At 45.5% G+C, this 14,212-nt stretch overlaps 1 protein-coding gene across 1 annotated transcript; it reads left to right on the forward strand.

Moving 5' to 3' along the window:
- The first annotated feature begins 13,115 nt into the window (after positions 1-13,115).
- LOC144095315 (uncharacterized) lies at positions 13,116-13,733 on the forward strand. Its single transcript, XM_077629089.1, has one exon. It carries the CDS (start codon positions 13,116-13,118, stop codon positions 13,731-13,733), a length of 618 nt encoding a protein of 205 aa, XP_077485215.1.
- The last annotated feature ends 479 nt before the right edge of the window (positions 13,734-14,212 follow it).

The following is a 14,212-nucleotide window of genomic DNA, read 5'->3' on the forward strand; positions in this document are numbered from 1 at the left end:
GTCTTTATGGAGGAAAAACGCTAAGGCTCCCGTATGCTGTGCGATGTCAGTGCACGTTAAAGATCCCCAGGTGGTCGAAATTATTCCGGAGCCCTCCCGTACGGTACCTCTTCTTCCTTTCGTCTTTCACTCCCTCCTTTATCCCTTCCCTTACGGCGCGGTTCAGGTGTCCAAAGATATACGGGACAGATACTGCGCCATTTCCTTTCCCCCCAAACAGTTTATTATTATTATTATTAATGACCTCGGCGTACTTTTCGACCGTAGCCTCAGCTTCTCCTCTCATACAAAACGCATTGCTCTACGGGCTATGCGTACACTCGGCTTCATCTGCAGGCTTTCGAGAGAGTTTCGATCCCCACTTCCTTTCTTAAAGCTCTACCTCTCCATATGCTTGCCGCTTTTGGAATATGCGTCTGTTGTTTGGAACGGCACTTGCCAGTCGAACTGTGAATAAATCGACAGAGTTCAGCTAAAATTTTTACGCATATTTCAACATCGGTTTTCTTGCAAAACTTCCAGTCTCGTCCCAGACGGAGTAACTCACTGCAGCTTCCTTCTCTTAGCTGCCGTCGCGTGAGGGCAGATATAATTTTCTTGTATAAACTTCTTCATGGTCACATTCTATGCCCTCAGCTCCTAGCGCGTATCCTTTTGCGTGTACCGCGAAAGAGCATAAGGGAATTCAGACCATTCCAAGTTTCTGCGCTCCTGCACTCCCTCTCCCCTCTGGACAGAATGCAGAAGTTGTTTAATTCTCTTTGTCCTCACCTAGATATATTCGAAAATTCTCTCCCTTCCTTTATATTGGATGTCCGTGACGTTCCACTTTGAGCACTCTTTTTCTCATACATAACTTCCCCTTTCATGCATTTTGTCTTTACTACACTTGTGCGTTTGCACCGGTATTATATTGTTTTTTCTCTCCTTAATTGTTCATCACGTGTACTTGTTTTCATTAATATTATTTCTTTAATACTGTATACTCACGCCTGATTGTCTGTAACGCGTTCACTAATTACGTTTCTTATTGTGTATGATTGTATTTCTAGCTTGCATTTCAGAGGTTTCATATTCGTTCATATTAGTATTGGCTTTATTCTTGTTTGTATTTTGCTATATGCTGTACTTGGCTGTTATCGGTCGTTCATTCTCTTTGTTTATTGTTTCATTAGTTATTTATATGTCTGTTGCCTGTTCTAGCTGTTTTCATTTACCGCTGTTCTCGCTGTTTTCTTGTTTTCGCTTTTTTGCTTCATGCTTGCTGTCACGCCTAGTTTATATGTCTTTTTTTTTCTATCGCCTTGACTGCTGCATTACCTCCCCTGAGTGTCTTCCTTTGTAGTGAAATAAATTTACATTTTGTGCGTGTGAATGGTGTACCAGCACCAAGACCTTTGGGTTGTTCCTGGGCACCGAAAAATAAAAAATAAAGATTGATTATTATTATTCATCTTCGTTCCATTTGGCACGGCGCATGCGCACCGCTGTGGCAGATTGGTTTCGCTGGCGCGCCGCGCCGCAGGCAGCAGCCGCTCCGCACCACGTTGCTGGTCACGTGACCAACCACGTGACGAGCCACGTGATCAGCCACGCCGCCGGCAGTTGTTCCGCACCAAGTGACCAACCACGTGACAGCGTGGCGGCGCAGGCACACGGTGGCGGCGCCGCCCCGCTGAAGGCTCGAAATGCTACCGTAATGTAGCGATGGCTGAAAACCTGACCCACCGTAAAACTGCACTGGGCCTTCTTCTTTTCGCATTTACAAGCGCTTATTTCTTTATTTTTTTAGTGTGGCTTGTAGAGCAGCCGCTTTGCTTCTGATTGTGTAGGTTACCAACGTGTCATTCTTTTTTTTTCGTCTTAAAGAGGGGGATATATATCACTAGGGATTGAGGTACGTGTGGGAGACTAAGAAAGATGCCCTGCGCTGTAATGCAGGAGAGTGACTGAACACAGAGTGTGAAACAAAAGCAAAGGTTTGAGCGCACACTCCAGAGAACGAGCGCGAAAGTGTCGGCTAAGATGCGACGGGAATTCAACCTGAGCGTCGAAAGGTAGCAAGGAATGCAGAAACAAGAATGAGAAAAAAAATGGAATGGCTGAACCAAACGGACGTTGATGAATGATCACGGAAAGACTTTCCTTCTGCCGTTACCTTTTTTTTCTCTCTTCTATGAGTTTTCTGCACAGCGCCTTCCACGCAACAAAGAAAATGCAGCAGAACGCGAAGACAACTGGTAGCGAAATGAGAGTGGGGTGTTACAAAGAAAGAGGCGCTTCGTTTCGTGATGGATTCGAGAAATGGAGACGTGCACGGCCATATGGCTGCTGATTTGTGTAAGGGTCTCAGTAGGAAAATAAATTACGTGCTTGTGTTTTTCGGTGAAGGTGATGGGTTTCTGAGCAGGGAACAACTTTTTGTGTATCGCCCCGAGATATACTTGGTAGGTTATGCGACAGCACGAGGAGGTTCACGAAGGCGAAAACTGTTCGGCAGCGTCCGCGTCTGCGTGCAGGCCCCACCTGCCACCTGCCAATTGTTCTCCTTCCCCTGTCCGCTTGTAGGGAAGAGGAAGGAGACACCGGACGAAGAATGACTCAGTAAAAATGAAAACTACTAAGAAGAAAATGACTCAGACAAGATACGGCCTATGCGCAAAATAGACATCCGCCCGAAGAACTATATACCTCTGCAAAAATGGGGCTTGCGCTACTTTTTCTTGCGTTGCTGGTGAAGAGCAACCTGATTTGCGCTATCTCCATGCGCCACTGCACCTGCTGGTGCGACGGCACATCGACTAAAGGAGTAAGGAGTATTGACACCTAATTTTGGTGGCATGTTTTCTTTTATGCAATGACGCGGAAGACACTACTACGCATGAATGCTATTCTCCTAGTATTCTCCTACGATCGCCAAATAATTTACAATCGAATTTTTTCTGTCGTGCTGTTTCGGTTTCGGTGCCAACAGCCGCACGATGACTGTGACATCAAATAGTGCTTTTGTGAGGCATTAAGGCATAGAAAGACGTCCATAAAACCGCTGATTCATCGTTTTAATTTACTACCGTGCTGAAACTAGCCTTCCTCAAGAGCCGCATTGACAACGAACGTTTAAGCAGCGATTATATTGCAGTTTTTTCATGTCTCAAGTGACCTGTAAGTACACGTTGACGTTACTGTGCTCATTTGGCGGTTGAAAGCGGTACCGAAACAGCACGGGAAAGAAATACGATTATAAATTATTTAGCGGTCGTAAGAGAATACCAGGTGGTAATGCATGTATAATAATGTGCGTTAAGCATCATTACAAACAAGAAAAGACGCACCTAAAAGTTGGGTGTCGATACTCTTTTAACAGCTGCCCCTCCGAACCGGTAGTTCTATGAGAACCAGCCGCGATCTTTCAATGTGACATTTTGCGTTGTTGCGTAGTCAAAATTTGACTAGAATCAGAATTAAAATAGAGTGTAAAGTGAAAGAAAAAAAGCTGTCGCATTTCCTCCTCGTCAATCTGATTGATCGCCTCTGTCCCTGCACTGTCTGTAGCAAAAACTCTTTGTGCGTACGCGAAGCGAGCGTCGTGAAACAGCCACATTTAGTAACCTACTATCGCGAGTAAAACGAGAGACCCCTTCCAGCGCGTGCCGAACTACGCCGTTCTGCATGCGAGCGCCACTTGGTGAAGCACTTCAGGAACCGAGACCGGTGCACTGCAGCACCTGACGAGACGATCCGGCTCAGTGCGCCGAGCTCGACATCAGAAGTGCTTCATCAGGTGGCGCTCGCTTGTAGTAGGGCATGGTTCGGCAAGCGCTGGCAGCGGTGGCTTACCTTAGCTCATTATGGTACCTTCCTTTTGTTGTCCATTTCGCTTCACTTTCATAAACGTACGTCTATTTGGCTGCGCGAACGCGTAGCTTAGATAAATTTTGTAAGTACATTCTTCGTTTTCTGCACAAAATTATGGACGCCAAACTGCAAGTGGTCTCTTTCAGACCTCTTAACTTCAGTCACGTACCGTCAGTTGCAAAACTAGGAGCCAAGCTCCCCCCCCTCTCCCCCCTCCTCGTGTTCCAAAGCTTGCCGCTCTGGGGGGGGGGGGGGGGGGGGGGGCGCTACCTGACGATGCCCTTCCCTGTTGTTGAGACCAGCGCACTAGGACGGTCTCGGTAGGAGAAGGGCTCCCACATGCAGGGCGTCAAGCCTTGGAACACGACTGTGCAAGCAGGCCATAGGGTGGCACAGCAAGGTCGCATCGTTATGGAAGAGGCCGTGTGGCAGAGTAGTTCTGAGGAATGGTTTAGGTTACGGAAGGCGGCAGAAGGCACAAGCCGCTCACATATAATCTCGACTCGAAAGAAAGACTGTTGGCCGTGTCGTTTCTTGGCAATGGTTTCCGCCAGGTGTTTGTATGAGCATATAGTACCATTATTTCCTCAAACATACGGAAAATCATGAGTGCGCTACGGTAACCACATCAGAACAATCAGCAGTGCCCACTGCTGCAGCATACTAAGACCTCAATTTATTGCAAAAAGGTAATGCAAATGGGAAATAAATACCAAACGAACACTTAAAAAGCCGAAGAATGAATTACACAAGATTTGAGTGCGATACAAAATTGCAAATGTTGAATTAGATTGCTTACTATGTTGTTTATGCTGCTGTGCTTTTGGATGCAAGAAACCATTACTATGAAAAAACAATGCTTAATGCTTTGCAGACAACAGCTGAAAAATAAAAGACACGACCTCCAACAAAGCTTCGAAACCATTAATTAAGCCAACATCTGGCACTCATTAAAACCCGCAATCGGAAACAAAAAGAGGCCTTTTTTAAAGGACGCAAGGGCTAAGATCACTGGTGCTTTCCTTTATTATGGCCCGCGGAATATAAATAATGACTCGTAATTCCTATTACCCATTTCATTTCCGCCTTTATGAAAAGTAGCAGCGCAGAACTGGATAATAAATGAAGAGCTTTACCGCAGGGAAACAAAATGAGATATTTTCTGAACAGCTGCAGCTGAAATTATGAGGGTTCTGAAAAAAAAAACATTTATTCGCTCCAATAGATACACAGAGATGACTGGGATATCAGTGCACTTAAATGCAGAAAACACTTCAAATTTAAAGGAAGGACGCTGGATTATTTACTGCTTGTAGACTTTAACTTCGAATATGTTATAATGACTGTTACTAACGTTTACATGTGAGCATGTTGGACACCTTGACGGCTACGCGAAAATAAAGTTGCTTTTCATTTTTCGACCAAGTTTAGCACCAGGAAAGCCGAAACAGTCGTATTTTTTCTCTTTCGCTATATTCGTAAGACGTTGTTTACCTAGCTCCAAACGTGTCTGAATTATTGATCTTTAGAGGCCAATAAAGATATAAAAACTTTAACGTTCACAGTGAACAGGATCAGTTAACGTAAGGGCATTTTGAGGCATGTTTTGAAATCAACGTTGTATTTTTTTTACGAATCTCCCTTTCGATAGAGGGCTTCGCAATTTTTGCGTATCCTTCGTCAAATAAAAGACCGATTTCGCAGAACAACATTGCACTCCTTGTGAAATTTAACAGCCAGTGTCTGGGTACGCAGCAGTAGGGTGCGCAGTACTCATATACTAAGGCGCATAAACATAGCTGCAGGGTTTATCGGCGCTAAATGCCCTAATTCACTCTACCGCATGCGGCTTGACAGTATGGGACCAATATATTTATGTTTGTTTAGGCTCGTCGCGATGCTTTAATACTAACGGACGGCACGACGATCGCGCTTCCAAACCATTTTTTTTCGTACGCTGTTGCCTTAGTTCAACTGGTCGTTTTCTTTACTGACCACTTCCCTTCTGCGGTACATACCACAGCCTAACTGATGTGTACGAATACAACTGTTGACCCGTGCCAGAGGGAGTGCGAGAACGAGGGTGAGGAATTCGTGACGTCATTTTGTGAAACAGCTTCGGAAAATATCCAACAGCTGGCTCCCTAAATGAAGAGGCGGGTATTGAGCACTAGAGCGAAAGCAGTAGCAGGGAATCGATGGAGGAGAATGGCGGGGGTTATGGGAAAGGCGTAACCTAGACAGACAGTGCTGTTATGGGGATGGCACCAGCAGCCGCCGGCCAGGTCAACCTTGCCAAGGGAATCCAGATCAATGCAAAATTCCTCAGTTTGCGCACCCGAGATCGGATCAATGTTTTGCTTTGTGAGCCGCGGTGGGAAAAGGAATGTGCTCGGTTACTGCGGACGAAAGGCTTGGAGCTCCGATGAAACCGGGGGCAGCTGCTCTGGACGCATCCATCGGAACAGCGCGCCATCGGCCTACGCTCTTTTGATTTCGCAGCCCGTATTGCCTGGTGACGTAGCGAAGACAGTCATGGTGGCCGTGAGAGGAAAATCGACAGGGATAGAAATAAAGATGCCAGGGGTTATTTGAGAAGCCAATCTGTGGACATGAAAGCAGATCAAGATAAGTAGTTTGGATAAATATGAAGCTCCTGTCACTGCACTTTCTTCAGATGATGATTCTGAAAAACTTGAATGAAGTAGCAGTATAGTAGATATTGTACTACTATTTATACATTTCCGTGGTATATCTCGTCGACAGTTTTATTTTTCGATAATAGCATCACGATAATTTCCAGAGAATGTCGCTCTTCTGTTTCTGTCGCTTCCATTTTGGTTTATTTCAGGAGTTTCCGAAGCACCTTAAGTACTGCATATATTTTATTTTCTGTCCCAAGCCATTTTCCAAGATTTAGTTCTGTCATGGCTTCCGACAGCATTAAATTTTGTTGCCGTACTAAATACAGTTCATTATTAATTTCCACGTTGGCTCAGTGGTTATGTTTATTAGCTGTTGACTCAGAAGACGCTGGTTCGATCCCAGCGGTGGCGGTCGCATTTCCATGGAGGCGAAATGCTAGATACCTGTGCACTGTGCAATATCAGTGCACTTTAAAGAACCTCAGGTGGTAGAAATTATCCGGAGTTCTCCACTAAACCATCCCTCATAGCTCTAGTCGTTTTGGGACGTTAAGCGCCATGAAACAAACCAGAAAATTACTTTCTATTCGTTTCATAAGTGATTATCAGGTGTACCAGCAACACGCAATGAGATCACGAGTGTTTAAAACGGGGATTATCCTCCCCAGCATCTTGCGAGTGATTTATATCAGGCTGTCATGATCAGCCAGCATCGGTGAGAAAATCAAAGTAGAGTTTTTTTTTACCTTTTTGAAGTAACGCCCCTTCCAAACAAAGCACTAGGAAACGTACGAGCGAGTTTCATACTAGCCTCCTGCCCGTGTCACTGTGATCACTGATAATATCGCCTTCATGAAACAGTAAGTGATTTGCTTCTGACGATTAAGTGAACGCTTAATCCACTCCTCTCTATTATGTTCATAGTATGTAGATGAATGAATTAATAAATAAACAAATACGTGTACTGTAATGAGGACGAGTTTTCAACGCAGCAGACGCATAGTTTCCTTCCCGGGCATGCGCTTCCGTCTGGTTCTGGAACGATCGCTTACTGCCAGTGAACACATAGTGCTCGGTGCTTAGTGAAAATTCAAAAATATGAGTAGATAACTGCACAGATCTGAATTCAAGACAGAGAAACTAGTGTAATAAACAAAAAGAAAATGAAGTTGAAATAATTTGAATGCGCTACAGTAAACAGACGGTGAGGGATGAAAACAAAGGAACTTCCGTTAATTAAGAAAAAGAATCTCGCGTTAGAACACGCTCGCACACACACAGACACGCACACACTCACAAGGGAGAAGTTTCTGCTTAAAATGCCACTAGAAGGACGTCTGTAAAAAATTAAAAATTCCTGCAAGTACCAGAGCTGCAAATAAATTTGTCCAAGCGTGGTCTTGTTCGCGAGTGAGACGATGAAAGGATCAAGTCGAAAAGCACCACCAATATAGGCGAGTAGTGCAGCGAGCAGTGGAGGTGGAAACGACGCTAATTAGAAGAGTCGATTTCTTTGTACATACACGGCAAGCACTAGGGCAACTACGTGCCTTGCATCAGAGAGAGTCTGAGGACACACGGCTGCTTTCCGTGCTCTGTCTTCGAGCCTTTAGGTACAAGCTTGTTAGCGTCGTCGGCTTGCGGAGAGCGAACTGATCCAGCGCATTGCCGATTGTTTGTCAATACTTTTTACTGAGCCATTGTAACTAGCGTTTACGCTCTCTTGGTTCGTGCGGAAGCACACAATTATTAGCGGAGAAAAGTTTTACACTCTTCGAGCAAACGAACGAAATAAATGCGTGGTTAAAAAGCGTCAGGCAAGATATGGATGAGATTACGCATGGAGGTGAATATTTTTGACTGTGCTTTTAGATAGGAATGCATTTCATATCTAGATGCTAGGATTTTGGATTCTTATAAAGCACAGACTTCAACACTGCTTCTTCTTGGGTTATGCAAAAAAAAGAGAAACGCCTAAATTTCAATTAAGTGTCCCACATCTTAGCGGCACCTTTGTTGTGCCTCTTTCAAAAAGCACTCGAAATCGCAGTCGTTCAGTATTTCTAGATCGTGTGATAGATCATGCTGTGGTGACGAAAGATTACGAAGTTGAAGAGTTTTGCTGGAGCTCCACAAATCCACAGTGGTCGTGGTCTCAAGGCTGGCAAACCTTACAATGATGAAGCATGGTTACGTAACAATAACTAGCCGCCGCGGTGGCCGCGGTGGTTGAGTGGAACTTGTCACGTACGCACATCTTCCAACGGGACGTCTCAAAAGCTATTAGGGGCTTTGTTGTGAGCAGATGAGGCATTCAGCATATTTTAGCACGCAATGTCGCTTCAGCAATCAGGCGCACGAAATTCACAGGTTTTAGAAACGACTCTAAATACCGTAACTTTGTCGGAGAGAAAAAAGTATTAAGAAGATAAATGACGTAGTCAGTTTTTATCGCATGATTTTCTTGAGATATCCTTATCGATTGACATATCGCTATTTACGATCTCAGGAAATAAATTCTCAAGTCCTCCGCCGCAACCTTGTCGCGCGAGTCAACGCTCCAATAAACATTTGATTGCATGATCTTCTTTCATTCTATCACTGACATTTTTTTTATGGTGTTCGCTTTCGTGGGGCCTCGAAAAAAAGCTGCAGATTATTTTGAGAACAGCTCCTTCGAGATTTTATACCAACCAACTTTCGAAGTCTTTCTTGCGTCGGGGCCGACGAGGCCTTTTGTATGAGGACGTGTTCTCTGTGCTGTTCTCTAGCACACGCTCAAACACAAACATGCACGTACACCACTGAATGCGTTGTTGAGCGCAGACCGAACAACTTTCAAAATCGTTCCTTTCAACCTTGTTTCCTTCGTACGCTGCCGGCTACTACTCAACTGCAGCTCAGCTGAAGTGCACAAGCTAATGCAGAGCCGAGTGAACACAGCAAGAACGTGTGTGCTACATTGTCCTTCCAGTCCTTTGACTTCCGGCTTGAGAACACCGGCATCGTATGAACCCCTTTGTTCGATAGTACTCGAAACACTCGCTCCACAAAAGGCACCGTGGAAGCAAGTTTGTAGTTGGCGTTGCGCGAATTTCTCATTCTTTATCGTTTTTAGGCGGATAACTAAAGAAAAGCCTATTTCTTGTACGCCTTGTTTGTGCTAATCCACTTCGTTTCTGCGGTTAATATTTAGAGTTTATATGAAAAGAGGACAGGCCAATAACGCGCTTGCAATGCCAGACGCAGATGATAACGAGGAAGATAACATGGGAGTCATGTTCACATACCGAACATCCCAAAGCAACACATTGTCAGAAAGTATTGATGTACAAAAGTGATGCCTATGCACAGTAAAGCTGATGTGGTCTTGTGGTGCATGTGAGTAGTGTCAAAAATATTTAATAATTATTGTGTAGCGAACAACTAACCACTTCAGGGCTTTCATCTCGCCTGCAGAGAGCCACAAGTAAAAGAAAGTGGCAAGTTTTGGATTCTTTATAGATTTACGACTTCTGAATGCAATGACAGTGTTTAAAACAGGAGGGGGGTACAGAAACCTTTTCTCGCTTTTACATCACCCCTAAGGCTGCTCAAACGGGAATAACTACGCTGTCTGGGGAACATCTATTAAGTAGTAAAACAATGGTCAGTAGTTCACGTTGTAAGAGCCAATAAATGAATGTTTGAAAGAGCCACCTGCCGGGGCAGTGGCGCAATGCATGACCACTGCACCACTATGCCAGCAGTGGTACGAGGACTCTCCGCGATTTATGAAGACGATTGAGAGGGTCGTGACGTCGTTAACGCCACGTCACACTAGTCGACCAACCATAGGGCACCACCAAATTTAAAAATCTGGTGAGCTCCAAAAGTTGAAGTGCCCCCTCCCCCAAATAATAAAGGACCTGAAAATTTTTCGAAGTAGGCCAACCCAACCCTAGAAAATCGATCAAGCGTACCGGTGGGTGACTAACGGTTGATTAATATGATAGGATGTAGTAGGATGGCAATTTGGACTAGTTGGGTTACGTTCATTTCAAGGAAAATATACAGCGTGAACACAGGCGACAGATGACAAATAAGTGCACAACACAAGCGCTGACAATATGATAATCCATGATAATCCGATGGAAGGCATTCGAACATTCTAGAAGGGAGCTCATGCATAGCATATAAGGGAATTGAAACTGGTTTCAACTGGTTTTGACAGAAAAATAGAAAGAAGTACATGATGTTTATGTCTATGAATTTTTGTGGCGCAAAGGCATCTGTGGCCAAAGAGCGCCAATGCACAAGGTATTTTTGACTTTTCAAGGTGGGATCACATACCCATTTTCCAAACATTTCACCCAAGATAAGCCGAGCACAAGGGCAGGAAAAAGCTCGTACCCATTGCATCACCGGGGGGTAACCGGCGGCACTGGGGATCGAGCCCCGCACCTCCAGCATGCGAGGCGGGTGCTCAACCACTTGGCCACCGCTGCGGCATGCAAGAAGGACATCAGACACTAATTGTAGAGTCTAACGTCGAGCGGCCTGATGCTCTAACAATGTCGACCATTGTAGAGCAGGCAGCCTTAATGACTATTTTTATGAGAATTTGGTTAAGAAGGTCCCCCGAGCTTTTTAGTGCGTCAACGTTTTTCTTATAATGTGGCGCGCTTCAAGATGCTTCGTTCTGTTTTTAATGCCCGCAGGTACAGACAACGTGCCGATAGTGACGCTGTTGAAGTTCGCGTCTTGGAATGCTCTTCTCACAGACCAAAGTTTTTTCAGCAAAGCTGTGTCAAAATATTCAACACTACGTTAAGTAAAATATTGCAAAGGTGAGAAGGACTGATATAATATCCCGTTTTCTCATTAGCAGGGAATTATCCTTCACGAACAGCTCTCTAGCCAAGCGTTAACTAAGGCCAAAGTAAAACGTTGATAATTCATAGCCCTACCATGCACGCTGAGCCTTTAGGAAACTAGCATCAGCATAGCAACTAGCGACTAGCATAGCAACAACATCAGCCTTTAGTAAACTACGTATTCTTCGTTTCAAATTAACATCCGCCCCTACCCCTGTTAAGCTGCTTGCATTCATTACTCTTATAGACCTCAGCTGGAGTATGGTTGTATGGTATGGGACCCTTACTTGAAAAAAGACGCAACTAAACTAGAAATGGTACAGAGAAAAGCAGTTCGTTTCATATTCAATTCACAATGCAGATTAGATTTTTCATCGTCATTTATGAGTGCAAACAACATTTTGACGTTATAAAGCAGAAGAATGATTTCCAGGCAGCGGTTTCTGTATCGGCTCTACAATCACCAACTTGTTATCAATCCACAATAGTTCATTCATCCACATGTGATTCGTCAAACTCGGTCCTCCCACCATCACAACCTGAACCAATCTTTGCCCGTACTACACAAGAACGTAGTATGTAAGAATTCTTTTTTTTTCCGCGCACTGTGACCCAGTGGAATGCACTACCAAGAGATGTTTTTTTTTCCGCTGATTATGTAACAGATTTTGAAGAAGGTGTACGAAAAGCCCTGGGTTGATTTTTTGCTTGGCTGTTTCCTGATTCACTTTTTTCCCCTTTCTGCTGTACATCATGTGAAGTCTAAGGTTGGACGAAATCTCGTCTGGTCGGGTAGTAGCGTCATAGGAAAACAAAAATACATGAATCGCCGACCAAAGGCTTGTGTCAATAAACGACGTTTCGGCTTCCTTACGGAAGCCTTGTTCACTGAAGGCTTTACTAAAAAAACCCGGCTCTTAAATACGTTTCAATAATCGTCCGAGGCATCTTGCATACACTGGCGGGAGATTGCCGTCATTGCGATTAAGTGTTTTTTTAGTAGTTTGTATCGCCAGCGACTCAAGATATTGGCGTGTAAGCCCGTTTCTTTCTTTGGCGATAATAGAGGCCTCATTCCAGCAGATACGATGTTCTGCTGATACGGCATGCTCTGCAAGAGCGTTGGCAACTACGTTTTGGTTTTCTACGTCCTTCTTGTGCTCTTTCAGGCGCCTTCGAAAATTCCCGCTTTCGCCTATGTATACATAATCGCACTCAGCACAAGGGATCTGGTACACCACGCCCGGAAATTTTTCCTTTTCCAGCTTTTCCTTCACATTCACAAGTTCGTGCCGTAACTTGTGGGTGGGAACGTGGGCAACGTGAACGTCGTACGAGCGCAGCACACGTCCCAGTGCTTCGCTTACACCAGGCACATAGGGGATGGCGGCACGTGATTGGCAATGGTTGCGCGCCGTGTTCTCTAGGAACACTGAGCGGCGTTCCACGGAGGCTAGAAATTTCCTGGGGTAGCCGCAAGTCGTCAACTCACGGCGCACTTGCACCAGGTCCGAGGCATGGTCTTGATGTCGTGAGCAAATTTTTCTCGACCTTTCGATGAGTGCAAGCCGCAACAGCACGTTTGTGGCACGCCGGGTTCACTGAGTTAAAATGTAGGTACCTGCCCGTGTGGGTCGACTTCCTGAACACTCGAAAGGAGAGGTTATGGCCCACTCGCTCCACTAACACGTCCAAGAATATTAGTTGGTTGCCAACTTCCTCCTCGACAGTGAACTGTATGGCCTTTTCCATGCTGTTAATGTGCCTGGTGAACGCGGCAAGTGCGTCCTTCTTGCCCCTATGCCAGCTGTCGGGCTACCTTCACCGTGTCTTCGCGCCGCTAGTAGGAAAAGGACCCACATTCATACGCAACTCGTTTGACTTCACTGAAAAAGTGCGTGACGTCGTGGTGGAGGATGACGACATCATTGTGTCTTTTGACGTTACGTCGCTCTTCACCAGCGTCCCAGTCGATCTAGCGGTAGATGTTTGCGCGGCTGCCCTCCAAGATGACGAGAAGCTCAGCGAAAGAACACCCCTTGAGGCACAGGACCTGTCACGGTTGTTGAAGTTTTGCCTCGAAAACACGTACTTCGTTTTTCGAGGTTCGTTCTACAAGCAGGTGCACGGAACTGCAATGGGCGCTTCCATTTCTGTCACGGCCGCCAACCTGACCATGGAAGCCATCGAAAACCGGGCTCTGGCCTCCTTCCATCCACGACCTAATGTGTTCCTGCGGTACATCGACGACTGTTTTTGTATAGTCAAGAAGGACGCACTTGCCGCGTTCACCAGGCACATAACAGCATGGAAAAGGCCATACAGTTCACTGTCGAGGAGGAGGTTGGCAATCAACTACCATTCTTGGACGTGTTAGTGGAGCGAGTGGGCCATAATCTCTCCTTTCGAGTGTTCAGGAAGTCGACCCACACGGGCAAGTACCTACATTTTAACTCAGTGAGCCCGGCCTGCCACAAACGTGCTGTTGCGGCTTCACTCATCGAAAGGTCGAGAAAAATTTGCTCACGACATCAAGACCATGCCTCGGACCTGGTGCAAGTGCGCCGTGAGTTGACGACTTGGGCTACCCCAGGAAATTTCTAGCCTCCGTGGAACGCCGCTCAGTGCTCCTAGAGAACACGGCCCGCAACCATTGCCAATCATGTGCCGCCATCCCCTATGTGCCTGGTGTAAGCGAAGCACTGGGACGTGTGCTGCGCTCGTACGACGTTCACGTTGCCCACGTTCCCACCCACAAGTTACGGCACGAACTTGTGAATGTGAAGGAAAAGCTGGAAAAGGAAGAATTTCCTGGCGTGGTGTACCAGATTCCTTGTGCTGAGTGCGATTATGTAT

Source organism: Amblyomma americanum, chromosome 6 (assembly GCF_052857255.1).
Source record: "Amblyomma americanum isolate KBUSLIRL-KWMA chromosome 6, ASM5285725v1, whole genome shotgun sequence".
In the NCBI taxonomy this organism is placed as follows: Eukaryota; Metazoa; Arthropoda; class Arachnida; order Ixodida; family Ixodidae; genus Amblyomma; species Amblyomma americanum.